The sequence below is a fragment of the Lactuca saligna genome, chromosome 9 (genome assembly GCF_052625555.1).
Source record: "Lactuca saligna cultivar CGN05327 chromosome 9, ASM5262555v1, whole genome shotgun sequence".
In the NCBI taxonomy this organism is placed as follows: domain Eukaryota; kingdom Viridiplantae; phylum Streptophyta; class Magnoliopsida; order Asterales; family Asteraceae; genus Lactuca; species Lactuca saligna.
Genome location: NC_136425.1, coordinates 50,680,143 through 50,698,625, shown reverse-complemented (window position 1 = coordinate 50,698,625; position 18,483 = coordinate 50,680,143). Strand labels below are relative to the sequence as shown.

General features: G+C 38.4%; 1 protein-coding gene across 1 annotated transcript; it reads left to right on the top strand.

The window, feature by feature from the left end:
* Positions 1-13,601: 13,601 nt before the first annotated feature.
* Positions 13,602-18,000, top strand: LOC145017374 (serine/arginine-rich splicing factor SR34A-like). The gene is made up of 12 exons (XM_078975415.1): positions 13,602-13,683; positions 13,814-13,868; positions 15,360-15,487; positions 15,672-15,737; positions 15,915-15,989; positions 16,070-16,175; positions 16,318-16,364; positions 16,450-16,507; positions 17,008-17,057; positions 17,341-17,459; positions 17,540-17,654; positions 17,743-18,000. The coding sequence occupies exons 3-12, from the start codon at positions 15,401-15,403 to the stop codon at positions 17,755-17,757; spliced, it is 738 nt and encodes a 245-aa protein (XP_078831541.1). The 5' UTR covers positions 13,602-13,683; positions 13,814-13,868; positions 15,360-15,400; the 3' UTR covers positions 17,758-18,000.
* The last annotated feature ends 483 nt before the right edge of the window (positions 18,001-18,483 follow it).

The window sequence follows — 18,483 nt, the reverse complement described above, 5'->3', positions numbered from 1 at the left end:
AATGGTACTGGTGGGGTTATGGTGTTAAGGCAGTGGATCGAAAAGATGGAATCTGTCTTTGAAATCTGCGCGTGCCAGGAAAACAACAAGGTCAAGTTTGCAGCTTGTACCTTCTCCGACAGAGCACTAACATGGTGGAACGGCCATGTTAAATCCCTAACTCTAGTGGTGGCGTATACCATCAACTGGGAACACTTGAAGGACATGCTGATGAGAGAGTATTGCCCTCGGGGAGAAGTACAAAAACTCGAGCAGGAACTCTGGAACCTGCAAATGGTTGGATCTGACATAGGAACCTACACGAATAGGTTCTGTGATCTGGCAAACTTATGCCCCGACATGGTTGCTTCCCAGAGCAAAAAGATAGAAAGATATATCTGGGGGCTGTCGCCCCAGATCCAGTTGAGTGTTATAGCTTCCAGGCCTATTACTTTTGATAGTGCCAAGGAACTAGCACAATCCCTCATTGATCACCGGAAACCTCATAACGTAACAAGCCCTACTCCTGTACTACAAAAGCCCAACCCCGATCAGAACAAGAGGGGGTGGAATAAGAGGAAAAGAGGATCTCCGCAAGGATCCTCCAATAAGCAACAACTTGTGGCGATCAATGTTGCCACAGTGACTCCTGTTGCCCCTGCGAACCCCTTACCAGCAAAAACGTATGTTGGAACCCTTCCGAAGTGCACCAAGTGCAACTTCCACCACCACGGACCTTGTAAGGAGATGTTTAGCTCCAACTACAACAGGAAGGGACACACCGTCCGTTACTACAAGGCTCCAACAGCTCAAGCCGCCCAGGTTCCTAACGCCGGTATGGGCCAAGCTTGCTACGGATGTGGCGAGGTGGGCCATTACAAGAGGAATTGCCCTAAAGCGGGGATGACTGGAGGACTGGGAAGAGTTATGGCCCTAGGTCACGAGGAAGCAGTAGCTAATCCTACGATAGTTACTGGTACATTCCTCCTCGATAACTCATATGCTTGCATACTTTTCGATAGTGGAGCCGAGAAAAGTTGTGTAAGTCACAAATTTGCACACCTGCTTAAACAAAAACCATGTGCATTAGAAAATTCATTCGCGGTAGAAATGGATAACGGGAAAACAGAGAGTACAAACTGCATACACGTAGGTTGTACCTTAACTTTAGATGGCCATACTTTCAAGATAGATCTCATGCCAGTCACAATTAAATGTTTCGACGTTATCATCAGTATGGATTGGTTGAGTCTTCTTCGCGCCGATATCTTGTGCTTTGAAAAAGCAGTTCGTCTTAACCTTCCTAACAACGAAACCTTAACTATCTACGGCGACAAACCTAGTACGAGCCTTCGTATCATTTCGTGCATTCAAGCCCAGAAGTGCTTGCGAAAGGAATATCATGCATTCCTAGCACACGTCGTCGATACCAGTCAGGAACTGAAGGACATCCAGAAAATTCCAGAAGTACGCAACTTTCCCGACATATTCCCAGAAGAACTTCCCGGTTTGCCACCGCAACGCCAAGTCGAGTTCAGAATCGACTTAGTGCCAGGAGCTACACCAGTAGCCAAATCTCCTTATCGTTTAGCACCGGCCGAGATGCAGGAACTTTCCAGTCAACTTAACGAGCTTCTCAAGAAGGGATTCATTCGACCAAGTTTCTCACCATGGGGAGCACCGGTCTTGTTCGTCAAGAAGAAAGATGGATCGTTTCGCATGTGCATCGACTATAGAGAACTCAACAAACTTACCATTAAAAATCGTTATCCCTTGCCCCGCATTGACGATTTGTTTGATCAACTTCAAGGAGCCAACTACTTCTCAAAGATTGATCTGCGATCCGGATATCACCAACTACGAGTGTTAGAGGAGGATGTTCCTAAAACAGCCTTCCGAACTCGTTATGGGCACTACGAGTTTGTAGTGATGCCATTCGGATTAACCAACGCGCCCGCAGTATTCATGGATCTGATGAATAGGGTGTGTCGTCCTTACTTGGATCAGTTTGTCATCGTTTTCATTGATGACATACTCATCTACTCTCGAAGTAAGGAGGAACCTAGTCAACATCTCCGTAAAATCTTAGAAACACTACGAGCGGAGAAGCTCTACGCGAAGTTCTTGAAGTGCAAATTTTGGATTCGACGAGTCGAATTTTTGGGCCATGTGGTTAGCGAAGAAGGTATACACGTGGACCCCTCCAAGATCAAGGCCATTGAGAACTGGTCAGCACCAAAGACACCTACCGAAATTCGTCAATTTCTAGGACTAGCTGGCTACTATCGCAGGTTCATTCAGAACTTCTCCAGCATTGCGAAACCTCTTACAACCCTGACCCAGAAAGGCGTGGCCTTTGACTGGGAAGAGAAACAGGAAAGAGCATTCCAAACGCTCAAACGAGCCTTGTGCACCGCCCCGATACTATCCCTCCCCGAAGGGATAGAAGACTTCATTGTATATTGCGATGCATCCAACCAAGGGCTCGGATGTGTTATGATGCAATGAGGTAAAGTCATCGCCTATGCCTTGAGACAACTAAAGACACATGAGGTTAACTACACAACCCACGATCTCGAACTAGGAGCAGTTGTGTTTGCTCTGAAGATCTGGCGACATTACCTATATGGTACAAAAAGCACGATCTTTATGGACCATAAGAGTCTACAACACATTTTCGACCAGAAAGAGCTCAACATGAGACAACGACGGTGGGTCGAGCTACTCAGCGATTACGAATGTGAAATTCGGTATCATCCGGGTAAAGCCAATGTAGTAGCCGACGCCCTAAGTTGGAAAGAATATACTGGTCGTAGAGTCAAATCTTTGACTCTAACTATCCATTCACACTTGTCCACGCAAATTAAGGAGGCTCAGCTCGACGCTTTGAAACCTGAAAATATGGCTGGTGAATCCCTTAGAGGGATGGATAATAACTTGGAAGTCAAGGGTGGCGGAGCCTTATACCTCCTGGACCGGATCTGGACACCGAAACACGGTGGCTTCAGAGACTTGGTCATGACCGAAGCTCACAACACTCGTTATTCCGTCCACCCGGGTTCAGATAAGATGTATCTGGATCTTAAAAAGCTATACTGGTGGCCTAACATGAAAGCAGATATTGCTACCTTCGTGAGTAAATGCCTTACTTGCGCAAAGGTCAAGGTCGAATACCAGAAACCCTCCGGTCTTCTACAACAACCGGAAATACCAGAATGGAAGTGGGAGCGGATCACTATGGACTTCATAACCAAGTTACCCAAGACGACGGGTGGACTTGATTCCATATGGGTCATCGTCGATAGACTGACCAAGTCTGCACACTTCCTACCGATCAAAGAAACAGACAAGATGGAGAAACTTACCAGAACTTACATTAGGGAAATTGTAAGACTGCACGGCGTTCCTTTATCTATCATCTCAGACCGAGATAGTAGATTCACTTCGAGGTTCTGGCAGTCATTGCAAAGTTCCCTAGGAACTAGGCTGGACATGAGTACGGCCTACCATCCACAGACCGACGGGCAAAGTGAGAGAACTATCCAAACCTTAGAAGATATGTTGCGTGTGTGTGATTGACTTTGGAAAAGCTTGGGATACTCACTTACCCCTAGTCGAATTTTCCTACAACAACAGTTATCACACGAGCATAAAGGCAGCTCCATTCGAGGCCCTCTATGGCCGAAGGTACAGGTCCCCTCTGTGCTGGGCTGAAGTGGGTGATACCCAGTTAGCTAAGGGACGAGTTCCCAAAAGCACTCTCACGGGTCCGGAAATCATTCGGGAAACGACAGAGAAGATCGTTCAAATTCGTGAACGATTGGAAGCCTCTAGAGACCGACAGAAAAGCTACGCTAACGAGCGTAGGAAACCTTTGGAGTTCCAGGTGGGCGACCGAGTCCTACTGAAGGTCTCACCCTGGAAGGGCTTGATACGCTTTGGAAAGCGTGGGAAGCTCAATCCAAGGTACATAGGTCCTTTTGAGATTCTTGCGATAATCGGCCCTGTAGCTTACAGACTCAATCTACCGCAAGAACTCAGTAACGTACATCCTACCTTCCACGTCTTGAACTTGAAAAAGTGTCTATCCGACGAGACTCTTGTTATTCCACTCGACGAGATCGAGATCAACGAGAGCCTCAATTTCGTGGAGGAACCAGTAGAGATCATGGACCGAGAGGTCAAGCAAACAAAACAGAGCCGTATCCCGATAGTGAAGGTGCGCTGGAACGCAAAGCGTGGACCGGAATTCACTTGGGAACGTGAGGATCAGATGAAACTGAAATACCCTCACCTTTTCGCTTGATTATTTGTATTTCCTTATTTGCTTAAATTCTAATTTCGGGACGAAATTCCTTCTAACGGGGGGATGATGTGACAACCTGAAATTTCCATTCTGTATAAACTATATCACTTCAATAGAAGTTGTAGCAGTCACAGTTAATTTTTAGACTTTTCGCGTAAGTTTGAGAAATTCAGGGTTTACACTTCAGGAAATATCAGGAGAGTGGGTGCACCTAGGGTTTGGTGCAACACTATTATTCCAACACTCTAATTTATTAGGGATCATTTCAGGAATAAAAATATTTTCTGCCAAAATATCTCAGGACTATAAATAGTTTTCTGAACCAAATTAATTCATTATTCACAATTCCAACTATAGAAAAGCCATTTTCTCTCTGACGGATCTTCGGGTTTTTATCCCAGATTGTGAGTAACTCTTTCTAGTAGTGTTAGAATACATATTAGATGCTCATAACATGACTTAGATGGCTAAATCATTAGATCTAGGAGTTTACTCTCCAAGGTGTTCTTGGGCGGTAAACTCCCGAAACGAAGCCAAAACCGACATTTGCGCCATGATAAAGCCTTAGACCATTATGTATGCATGTTAGGGACAAGAAAACACACACAAATCCACCCAAGATTAGGAGTTTACGGCCCAGAACTCTCCTAGGTCGTAAACTCCATTTCCTAGCCCTAAATTGAGATTTGAGGACTTAAGGACTTTAAGGCTTGCATCTAGGTTATTTCCCCAAGTAGCTTAAGGTCTTAAACACATCAAATGACACAAATGAAAGTGAGTTTACGGCCCAGAACTCTTCTAGGCCGTAAACTCCATGTAAATGATCACAAAGGGTGTTTTCAAGAAACCTAAAGCCCTAGACCCCTTCATGGGATTGTTTCCTACAAAAATGAGTAACCTAAATACATAAAAATCACTCTTCAAGGTGAGCTTACAGCCAAGACAATGTTCTTGGGCCGTAAACTCAAAAGGATGGCACCAAAGTGTGCATAGGGTTCTCATTAGCTTTAAACAATTGTCTAGAACATATCCCACAAGTGCAAGAGGCTTGAAAGCAACTAAAACCCACCATACTTAGAGTTTACGGCCGTAAACTCTAAGGGTATTAGCCTTGAGATCGTAAACTCCTAATTGGAGTACCTCTAGACCTTAAACTCTTCCAAGGACTTAGCCACTAAGTTAGAACAATTCTAGAAAGCATTTAGGACTTCAAAACACACCAAACACACATGTTTGGGAGTTTACGGCCGTAAACTCAATAGTTTACAACCGTAAACTCCATGTGTGATGGTTTAGAGAGAGTACACTCTCATATGGGGTCCTTTGGAAACCCTAAACACAAGTACCCTGTCCCACAATTGCTTAGATGAAATCCTTATGGCTTAAAATACTTATATAAAGTGTTTATATGCCTAGGATGTCTTAAACATTATCAATTAGTCAATTATGTCTAATTGAGTGCATATATGTGTGATTATATGTTCATTAGGATCGTAGTGTGCTCACAAGTTCTCACTTGACACCTAGCAATCCGATACCGTTCATTTCATCCCAATCACCAACTACAGGTGAGTTCATACCCCTAATCAATGTTTTAAATGATTTTACATTATTAAACTAAACTATGCATGTACACTTATGTTCTTATATATGTATTGATGTTATAGTTTACAGTTTTCATTTAGTTTCTCACACCCTTGAGTAGTAAGAGTGTATAAACCTACTTGAACAACCAATTACCTTCCAACAAACTATCATGGGGATAATTTGGAGATATCAAACATAATTCCTATTACAAGGAATCACACAAGAGTCAGTTCATTTATGAGTCTATACTAGTACATTACCTGATACATGAGTACCTTTACATTTGATTACATGATACATGAGTACGTTTACCTATACTTACATGATACATGAATACCATACATGAATACTGTTACTTAGATACATTATCCTATACTCACTTACATGGATACTTGTACCTAAAGTTATTAGGAAGATTTATTCGTACCTTCTGTGTAAATTTTCCTGCCTATCCCAGTTCAATGGGATGTCTATACGGGACTAACCATTCCGGAACCCAGCTGTTAGCAACACTGGGTGATGAACATCTACGGATGTCTAAGGTTGTTTCTGATATTAGAGGTCAGTTACGGAACTAACCATTCCTCCATCCCCTGTTGCAACAGAGGATGAGATGAAACTCTTCGGACGATCATTAGGTTAACGTTTTTATGGGATTAACCCCCCTTCCACCCTGCAGCTGCTACAGAGGGTGAGTGGACAATCTTCGGATGTTCATCGGGTATACCTTTCGCTTCGGCGATGTCGTGGTAATCCTGGTCACCCAGGGTTAACACTTACATGTTTATACTTTTCCTATTTACTTTATTTTGTGATACTTTCACATAAATGAGGAGTTAGACTAAGTACTCTAGTACTAGTCAATAGAAAGGAAAAGCTATCATAATACTTACAAAACATTCGGGTCTTGGTAGAAGACTACATTTCATACTTATAGAAAATAAGGGTTTTTCTAGGGTTTTCATACGTACAACAACATTTTCATTTAACGATTTACATGGCCTTTATATCAGATTTTCACAAACAAGGCAATGACACTTATATACTTATGAATTCACCAGCTTTAAAGTTGATACTCACTTTCAAAATAACTTGTATTCTCAGGTCATCAGTAGACAGGTACGGAGGTCAAGTTTTTGAGAAGACGGAGCAGACAAGTCTTGTCTTTTATTTTGACTGTATATTTTTGGTGTCTTACTACAATGAAAGAAACACACATGTATTAAAACTTTACTTATAATGCAATGGATGATGTTGTTGCTTGTTTATTATATTACACTGTTGTGATACTGTACATGACGTCCTCCACCCCTGAACGTTTCCGCCATTCGTGGTTTTGGGGTGTGACACAAACAATACCGGTGCACCCCAGGGAGAGGTACTCGGTCGAATAAAGCCTTTGTCAAGTAATTCCTGTAGTTGGATCATCATTTTTTTCATTTCGGTTGGCGCAAGACGATAAGGAGTCTTTGCAATCGGAGCAGCACCAGGCACAATATCAATTCGGAATTCTACTTGCCTATCCGGAGGAAGTCTAGGCAGATCATCGGTACTTTCTCTACCTGATGGAGTTGAAGACTTCGCTGTCTATAGCGATGCGTCTAGGGTTGGATTGGGTTGTGTTTTGACCCAAAGAGAAAAGGTGGTAGCATATGCATCTCGACAGTTGAAGGAGCATGAAAAGAATTACCCAACTCATGATTTGGAGTTGGCAGCGGTAGTTTTCGCTCTGAAAATATGGAGGCATTACCTCTATGGCACGAAGTGCAAAATTTTCACTGATCATAAGAGTCTCCAATATCTCTTTAATCTTAAAGAGTTAAATATGAGGCAACGATGTTGGCTAGAGTTACTCAAGGACTACGACTGTGAGTTACTTTACCACCCCGGTAAAGCTAATGTTGTTGTTGATGCTCTTAGTCAGAAAGTCAATGTTGAGAGAAAAATGCCAAGAGCATTGAGAATAGAAGTTGTCTCGACAACTGTGGAGAGTATAAAGAAAGCTCAAGAAGAAGCTTTAGAGAAGAATAACCGAAAGGAGGAATGTTTGGGTAAAACATTAGTGTTCGGTATAAACAGTCACAGACTGAAGGTGTTCCAAGATCGGATTTGGGTACCTAAGTCCGGAGGAATTAGAGATCTTCTGATGGAAGAAGCTCACAAAACCATGTACTCGATTCATCATGGTAGCACTAAAATGTATAGGGACCTGAAACCCTACTACTGGTGGCCAACGATGAAGCTTGATGTTGCAAAGTATGTGGCCGAGTGTGTGACTTGTGCGAGAGTCAAGACACAACATCAGAAACCATACGGGAGTTTAGAACCTTTACCTGTGCCTACGAGTAAATGGGAAGACATTGCGATGGATTTTGTCACTTAACTACCCAGAACAAAAAGTGGTCACGACATGATTTAGGTGGTTGTTGATCGATTCACTAAGAGTGCGCATTTCATAGCAGCCAATGAGAAATGGTCTATAGAAAAGCTTGCGAATTCTTAAGTGAAGGAAAATGTGAGGCTTCACGGTGTTCCGTTAACGATTGTATCAGATCGTGATATCCGTTTCACCTCAAGGTTTTGGAAAAGTCTTCAAGAGGAAATGATTACCAAGTTATGTTTAAGTACAACTTACCATCCTCAGACTGATGTTCAGAGCAAATGAACAATACAAACACTTGAAGATATGCTGAGAGCATGTACCATGGAATTCCTAGGTAATTGGTATGAACATTTACCTTTGGTAGAATTTTCCTACAATAATAGTTTCCACTCAAGCATAAAGATGGCACCTTATCAAGCTTTGTATGGACAGAAGTGTCGTACGCTGTCTTGTTGGCTTGAGGTTGGAGAAAAGCAGTTTATGGGACCCGAGATGGTCCATCAGACTGCTAAGAAGTTAAAAGTGATCAGGGAAAGAATGTTAGCAACTTAAGATCGTCAAAAGAGCTATGTTGACAAGAAGCGAAGACCGATGACTTTTGAAGTTGGGGATTCAGTTTTACTTAAAGTCTCACCGTGGAAGGGACTTATAAGATTTGGTAAAAGGGGAAAGTTGAGTCCAAGGTTTATTGGACCGTTTAAAGTTCTTCAGAGAATTGGGAACCAAGCTTACAAGCTCGAATTACCCGAAGAACTGAATGGAATTCACAACACTTTTCATGTGTGTTATTTGAGGAAGTTCACGGGAGAAGTTCCCGATATAATTCCAATTTCTGAATTGAGAATTGATGAAAACAAGAGGTTAATTGAAGAACTAGATGCAATTGTTAACCGAAAGACTAAGAAGCTTCGACGCAAGATGGTTTAATTAGTGCTTGTTCGTTGGAAACATTCGAATGGTCCAAATCTCACTTGGGAAACGGAGAGTGACATGTTGAGTCGCTATCCGCATTTGTTTGTTGATGTGTGATTCCGGGGATGGAATCATCCTAAGGGGAGAGAATTGTAACGCCCGCGTTTCCAGGCTAGGCATTATCATTGACGTAATAGTCTAGGTTAACCCTTGTAACTCTTTTTTGAGTATTAATGATGTAATATTTGAGTATTATGTGAATTATGTGTTTATTTTCTTAATTATTATAATTCAATGAATTAAGAATAAAATAAGCGTCAAATTTGAAGTGGGGGATAAGCCCGATATCTTTGCATAAATATGTAGTGGTCGAAACAAGGATTCCGAAGATATAAAGAATGTTGAAATTCGAGTTATAACGAAGAAGTTACGACTTGTCGAAGTTTCGCGACAATACTGGCAACGCTGAATGACGTAAAAAGTGAAATTTATGTTAGAGAGATATTTAGCCTTAGTGATCTAAACGAAAGTTGTAGAGTTCGTTAAATCGAGAGCGTGCATAAAAAGAACGCCCAAATTTGACTTCGTATGAGGAAGTTATGATTTTTCTAAGTTTCGACTTAGCAATATGCAGCCCGAATACTCGATTTGAGACCGAGTGGTTTTTAGCCAAAACAATCTAAACGATAATTGAAGATCTCGTTAATAGTAGTGAAACGATAAAAAGATAAGCGAAAACGGACGTCGGATGAAGAAGTTATGATTTTATAACGGAGTTTTCCTGTCCCGGCCTACTAAAAAAAATAATAAAAATAAATCCAAAATTAGCCGACGGAGTCTAAACGAAAGTTGTAGAGCGTAGTCTCACCTACGTGAGGATATAAAGAACGTCGAAAACGGAGTTCGTATGAGGAAGATATGAATTTTTGAAGTTTATTAAATATTTTCAATATTTAATTTAAATAAAAAATACCGATATTATCCGAAGGGGGGAGTCAACGACCCTATCCACATTACGCCCAACGTAATGTAATCTACGCCCAACGTAATTTGGTTTCCAGCCCCCTATAAAAGGAATTCGATGGCAGCCGAGTTCTTTGCTCATTTCTTCCCTTTCTCTCGTGTTTTTGCATTATTTTTCGTGCAAGAATTATCCCGAAGTCCCGGTATCATTCCCGAGCCCCGAAGCAACTCCCGAGGCCCCGAAGATCCCAAGAAGTGCAATTCCCGAGCCGAAGCTCTGCCCACGAGGAGCCCGGTTTTTGTGAAGATCTTACAGATCTACCGAAGAATACTACTTCTACAAGCCGTAGTGTTGTCCGATCATCTTCTGATCAAGTGAGTGTGTAGTTACTTTCTTCTAACGCATAATTATGAAGTATTTTATACGAAATACATGTTATGTATACATTTTGTTGTTATATGTGTGAAGGTATATTCACTTTCTTCTATCTTATATATATGATTTGTTCTCTATGAAATACGTGTTATGTGTATGTGTCTCATCCGTTGTTTGGAATATGTATTGAATGAGAATGCTATACAGGTTTTAAACTATGTATAAAAATATATATTTTTATCTACTAATATGACGGGTAGAACATGGGTAAATAGTTATGTGATAAATAGATGAGAGGCCTCGATGTTGTTTTTATTTATTTAGTCATCTAGCGGAGTTTAGATGACGACCACAGACTTTTCTAGACAGTCCTGTGGAACGCTAGCAGGTTCGCCACCTGTAGGTGTTAATGAACTTGGGTGTTCATTCGCTGTACTCCATCCCCCTCATGGTTGCCTTATTTGACATATATTGTCGGGAAACCCCTGAATGCATGTGTTGTCACCTCAATGAAATATTCTTATACTAGGTCCCTTGTGTTAGTTATTTTAGGGACGTAAAGTGAGAATAACAAGAATGAGTAATTGGGTTATTGTTGGTTGATGAAAATTAATTTAATCATTTGTTGTGGGTTGAAAACCCTATATGCTCACCAGGCTCCCAAGCCTGATCCACTCAGTTTATTTGTATTATAGGAAGTAGCGCAAGGGCATAAGATGGATGAATCATCAAGTTGTTTTGTTTACAAGTTTGTATATGTATATATTTGTTGAATGACTTGTAATGTTATTGTTTATGCTTCAAGGTCTGTATCGGAACTTGACATCCCGAGTTTTGATTATATAATGAAAATACATTTCTTTATGAAATGCTTTGGTAAATATTATTTTATCACGTTTTGTTTTTGGGAACAAATTCCGTAACTGTTTTAATCAAAGGATTACTCTGAAATCATTTTAAAAGCATAAATTAAACCGGTCTTTTCTGGCCGTGATTTTGGGGATGTCACAAGGTTGCTTTTTCAACCTTCCACCTTTTGTCACCCATGCTTCTAAAAGCTACCATTACTTTATATTATTTTAATGGTTAGACCTTACTTTTCATGGGTTATATAAGAGATGCACGAGGCTTGCATTTTTGCAAGAGTGAAGCTCTTCTTCTTCCTCTCTAGAATTGTGGGTTCTCTTTCACTTCTTCCTCTCTCTCTCTCTCTCTCTCTCTCTCTCTCTTGAAGTTAGTTTGGTGGTTTAGAAGACCTCTTTAGTTGTTCCCTTTAGTGCTTAATTGATTTAAGCACTTAAAGGGTTTAATGACTCAAGAATACAAGAAGGAACTTGTAACGCTCTCAAATAAAATTTTCATTTTTAAAAACACAGAAAACACAATCTCACATTTCTCAAAACCCAAATGTATAAGTTGTTCAAAACACAAGACAACAAAATGTTTGACAATATCCCAGAATCCTCAAAACATAGTCTCAAACTGGTGTGTACAATCATGTCGGCGCCTTCCCGCGATCCTAAGAGGTACCTGAAACACATTTCACACAACACTGTAAACACGAAGCTTAGTGAGTTCCCCAAAATACCACAAACAAATAATTAGCCTCTCATTGCTATATCTCGATAAGGACCCTCCAGTCATGTGTCTTAGTGAAGACCCTCATGTTTCACAACTCGTGTTGGACCCTCCAGTCTGGTATCACAGTGAGGACCCTCTGGTCCTAACTCAATAAGACACATAATAATATACAAAAATAAATCACAAAGACAAAATGCATGATATCACAGTTTTCTAAGTCATCGATTATTCGTCCATGCTTTAAATTGTGATATCACAGCGGGAGAGGCTGGCACATAATCTCTGGCCCTTGGTTGGAAGGAAATAGTAAGAAAGGACCATGCATGCAAAGGTGGCAGCTGGGTGTGTACGCCCATCGTAAGCTGGGGTACGCCCAGCGTAGCAGGTTAAATGGTCATGGGTGTTGGAAGACGTACACCCAACGTACGAGATTTACGCCCAACGTACGCTCAGTGGCATAAAACCCTGATTTTAAGGTCAAGCACTATATAAAGAACATGAGGACTGGAACCCTAGCCTCTTATCAGCCTCCCCAACCTCAGAAAAACCCTAGAACGTCTCATTCCCTCATTCTTGTGTGATTTTAACCTTTAGAAGCCCATTTTGGTGATTTTTAAGCTTAGAATATGAAAGAAGAAATTGGCAAGGAAAAACTTGGGAAGCTGGAGCTCATAGATCTGTAATAGTATCATCATTTGGGACTCTTTGGAGGTATAAAGTTCATTAGGCAATGCAAGATAGAGGCAAACACCGTTAATGTTTCATGAGTTCTTTTGGAACTAACAAACATTGAACATTTATATATATGAACTATTCACACTATTACTTAGTGACATGAACACCATTAGGTTAAGCAAATATTAATTTTCATGCGAGTCATGAGACTTCCATTTAACTATAACTTAATTACATATTTATATTTATATTTGTAAATATTATACTACTATGATTTATTTATATTAAAGTATTGGACATTATGTGAGAACTTTACATGATGAGTAAAAAAATATTGTTTTTTAACTATATATCTTATGATTAGTAAATACTTAAATTAATATAATATAGATTATGAATATTAGATAATTCAATAGGTTTTAACTAAATGACTTTTCATTTATTAGGATATAAATTAATTGCACAGATATCACTCATATAATTTTATTTTATTCATATAAGTTTTAAACATATGGTATCTTATAAAAGTTTTAGTAATACGATTTAAAAATAATAATTAGTTTGTATAATATCAACCGATAATGTTTATTTTATAGTTAATAACAATGACTTACGTTATTTTAATAAATTATTAAGATATTAAATTTATTACGACCAATATCATTCAATGATAGTCTTATTTAATTTATTTATTTATTTTATAAAGAAAAACGATGATGAATTCTTAAAATAAAATAGTTTACGGACATGTTACTGATGTTAGTACGCCCGATAAGCGTAAGCCCAACAGGCCCAAAGAGTAGAAGAACTGCGTGTTTATTTCGTAAGTTCAACTTCACAAACAATCAGAGTAAGTCAAAAGAATAAATTTGGGAAACGGACGTCGCGAAGTTCATTTTCCATTGCCGCTCGATTGATCAGGTATTTGATTCATAGTTCTATGAATAGTATATCATATTCTTCAATAATGTTCGATGAATCAGTGTTAATCCATGTAAGATTATGTATACGGTTTGAATCACAGCATCCTTTGTATGTTTCTATGTTACAGCGAAATAAAGGGAATCAGAAACCCTAGGTGGAGTGGTTTTCCGCCAATACTTAAAGTAAGAAGAATTTTCTTTTCATTATATCTTAACGTATCTTCATTCTACATGGATTAAATCCATTGTGACAGTGATTGTGTAATTCTGTGGCCATGTTATAGCTAATTGACTCGTAATCCACTTATCCTTTGCGAGTCATCAACTTCTGTCGAGTCAAGAGTCCCATACAGATATTTGTATGGTATTTCAGTTATCGATTTCTGGAAATGTATAACGCATAGGTTTATAAAGAATCTTGGGTCCATCTGCAGGGGTTTGAGTTTCCTTAGTCACATTTCAATCTAAGAATTGACACTGACACACTGTTATCCTGATTCTTTGCCCCCTAAGTTATCGCGAACATCTTGATATACATGCCATTAGAGAGATGCACTATGTGCTTAGTCGATTATATGAATTTAAGGTGCTTCCAAGTGTATATTTCTACCCTATAGCCAACTGGTAGAATTCTTACCCATGCTGTTTTAGAACTGAGTTAGAGATGAAGAAACTACATTTAATTTGAGAACTGCATTAAAGTTGTTTCTTCTTGCAGCTCCAAGAATAACTGAATAAGGAACCAAAAGGAGATTATAAGAGAGGGATAAACTGGCTGTTTATCTTGAAACAAATACATAATTATTGGCACTTTGCTGCATTTTAGGAGTTAAAACAACAACAAATATACCAAGTTCCTGTAAGGTCGTGGGGTAAGAGCCACGACTTCTATTACTCCACAACCCTAATTTTATGTCTCCACTCCCTCAGATAATGCCCTCAAAGAGTGTCAATTCCATGTCTAACTTCACACTATCTTCCCGCTTCCTTCTCTCTCTGGATACGATTCTTAAGAGTTGAAAATAATATTGGTTCTTTTTCAAATTAAGTGAAGCTAACATTAGTCTATATTCACTTGAAAAATCACATCAACGAGGTATCTTAAAGTATGTCTGGTTTCAGGTGATCTTTGCTTATATAAATGCATTAATATATGGAAATTTTACTTCATCTCATGACTCAGATCTTTCTGTTTATGATGCAACCACAAGGATCCAAAATGTTAGAAAAATTATTAAAGTACGAGTGCATTTAAGAATATATACAACCACGATGATACAAAAATTTATAATCAAAGCGTAACTTCAAAAACCATGTAAACAACATATCTCAACATATTAGGGTTTAAAGATATGCTAGATTTTCAAGATATACAGCCACAGTGATCCAAAATGTTAATAATCAAAGCATAACTTCAAAAAAAAAAAAGACATCTTGAAAAGATTGGCAGTTAAAGATACACTAGATTTTTGAGATATATAATCTTGCTAGTAAAATCAGTAACCTCCAAGTTTGATTGAGAAGATATAGAACATTGATCCAAAATGTATAATCATCAAAGCATAACTAAAAAAAGTTAAATAACAACATATCGCGAATGGTTTAGACTTTAGACTCTAGAGATATCACTTCATTGATTTTATTTATGAGTTCTGATTTTATTTTATTTTGCAGTATTTTGGCTGATTTACTTAGATGTCCATTGGCAACTGAAAATGAGTGGCCGATTCTCACGCACAATTTATGTTGGGAACCTGCCTCTGGATATAAGAGAATGGGAAGTTGAAGATCTTTTTTATAAGGTCTTTGCCATTTCTCTCTTTTCTTGATCTAATTGAATTGAATATGTTAATATACAATTTCATATTTGTTTATAGCTCTAGAAACCCGAATTAAAGTTGGAATTTCACAGATGTTGATTATTATAATACGAATTCAAATATGTTTGATTTTTTTTTTTCTTATGTAAGTTTCGGCTTCATGCAGTATGGGCGCATATTGGACATAGAATTGAAGATTCCACCTCGTCCTCCTTGTTATTGTTTTGTTGAGGTAATGTATTGAAATTTATATTCCATATAATGAAATGGGTAACAAACTATTTATTTTTTCACAAAACACCATTGTAGTTTGTTCACATCTTACCCATTTTATGACACATTATCACTAATGAAATACTAAAATAGTTTTAACTTTAATTCTCATTTCTGATTTATGTTAAAATTGTAGTTTGCAAATGCTCTTGATGCTGAAGATGCAATTAGAGGACGTGATGGCTATAATTTTGATGGTTGTCGCCTGAGGGTAACAAGAAACTTTTGACTTCGAATACTTTTTTTTATCACTAAGTCATGTGATTTGACGAAAATACCCTTTGTATGCAGGTTGAGCTTGCTCATGGGGGTCGAGGACAATCATCCTCTGGTGATCGTCGTGGCAGTAGCAATAGCAATGGGCGTTCTGGTCTTTCTCGACATTCTGAGTATCGAGGTGCCACCTAGATATGAATTAAATATAAAAAATATAAATTATAACATAAAGTCGATAAATAATTTCCAAATTGTGATTTATTTATATGTTCTGTGTTTGACCAGTTATGATTTGCTTAAAATTTTATATTTGTTGAGTGCAGTTATTGTTCGACAGCTGCCATCGTCTGCTTCTTGGCAAGATCTTAAGGTAACAACTAACAACTATTTCTAATGCATTGACCTAAAGGTCTCATTTATTTTGACTTTTCTTGACAATGGGTATAAAAATTCAGGATCATATGCGCAAGGCTGGTGATGTATGTTTTGCTGAGGTTTCCCGTGATAGCAAGGGTATGAATTATAATTAGTAGGATAAAAATTTGTTTGTTTGGTTGGATGGAATGGAATCGGTAGCAAGGTAATGGAATGAGTCATTACATTCCATAGTCTTGTTTAATTGACATGTAGGAGTGGAATGAGTTTTCATATTATAAGTATATACAAAAAATAATATTTAACTCTAATGTATAGCTATTTTAATTATAAGTAACGAACTTTTATTTACAAAAATAAAGAAAATGAACATAAAATTATAATGTATTTAAAATAGTGAAACTTTATATAAAATAAGAGTAAGTTATATTGCAATACTTCCTTCTATAATTGAACAGAATATACTACTGAAAACATCTCATGGTAATTGGTGAAGGAATGAAATTTAGCAAACCGAAAGGAATCACATTCCGATGGAATGAACCATTCCATTCGTTCTCTGATTCCATCGTTCCAAACACTACTTTAGTTACCATGGATATCTTATTCTAGTTCTAACAACAAGGGTTTATTTGTAGGGACATTTGGTCTTGTTGACTATACCAACTATGACGACATGAAATATGCTGTAAGTGCTCTTATACATGAGATCTGTTTTTTTTTTTTTTCAAGACTGAATAAACCGTCTGAATGAGACAAATGACAATTTTACCCTTACATTCCAAAAAACAAATTTCACATTATCCATCAAGAAGTTGGGAGGAAAAAAGAAAGACAAACAGATAAGATAATGTGTTGGTGTCTTAATACATTAATAAGTGATTTTGTCCATATTAAGTCAAAAAGAAAGAACCCCTTGGTGTGTCTTGACTTAATTTATTCAGCATGTGATGTGGGTCTTTGTTACTCAGATAAGAAAGCTCGATGACACTGAGTTCAGAAATCCATGGGCTAAGACTTATATTAGGGTAAGGAAGTACGAAAATAGCCCTTCCAGAAGTCCAAGTAGGAGCCGCAGTAGAAGCAGAAGGTATCAACAAATTCCTTTTTCTCATTTTTATACAATTTCATTTTTTATTTTTTTTGTAAAAATGTTTCATCTTTCTACAGCAAATCTTTGGAGCGATCTGTGTCAAGATCACCTTCAAAATCTAGGTCCGCATCTCCAGATGAGCCAGCAAGGTCAAGGTCAAAATCAAAGTCAAAGTCGGGATCACCAGCTCCGGTATAACATGTATTCCAATCATATGGTGATGGCTCTGTGTTTTATTTTCTAATTGCATTGATTTTCCTTGTGTTGTATTGTTTTTCAGGGCCAGAGTCCATGAGTCAATCACAAATTCCATTCTGGGTTTTGCTGGAACTATTAAGAGTTGTTATGGGGATGAAATGTTTTTAGGAAGTTGTTTTTGGATTTGGATGATAAGAAGATTAGATGCTTAAACAACCTCTTCAAATCTGTCTTGGTCATGTTTCTGTATAGAGGCTCACAAAACCTGGCCTTGGTTATTGGTTAATCATGTCCTGCGACATTCGTTTTTTTAGACAATTACCTAGAAAAAATTAACAAATCTTCTACTCTAATCAAATCGGTATTAATTTTATTTAGTTATAAAATACAAAAAGAAAGGAAAAATTACCTACAAAGCATATGTATCACCACTTTAACGTAGAAAATGGACAAATCTCGTCTCCCATACCAAAATTATACTTATCAACTTCATGTGAGGTATCAGTAAACAATATCTCACCATGTCACACTCCTTTAAGCAAACGTCATGTAACTTTGGGCCTATCTTGTGTTATCGTCGGCCCTAACTTCCTATTGTAGTCGTAGGTATAGAAGAATCACGTAGTTCGCAAGATCCACTCTTCGTCTCATCATGCAATACATGCATACTTGGTTGCATCATTCGCACAATATGCGGGACGTTGAGGAAGTCTCATATACATCGGTGATCCTAATAAGTCGAGCCTGAAGATAATAAAAGAAAGGAAAGCTCTCATCCATCATGAAGTTCATAAGAGTGCTACACCAACCAAAGTTATCGCAA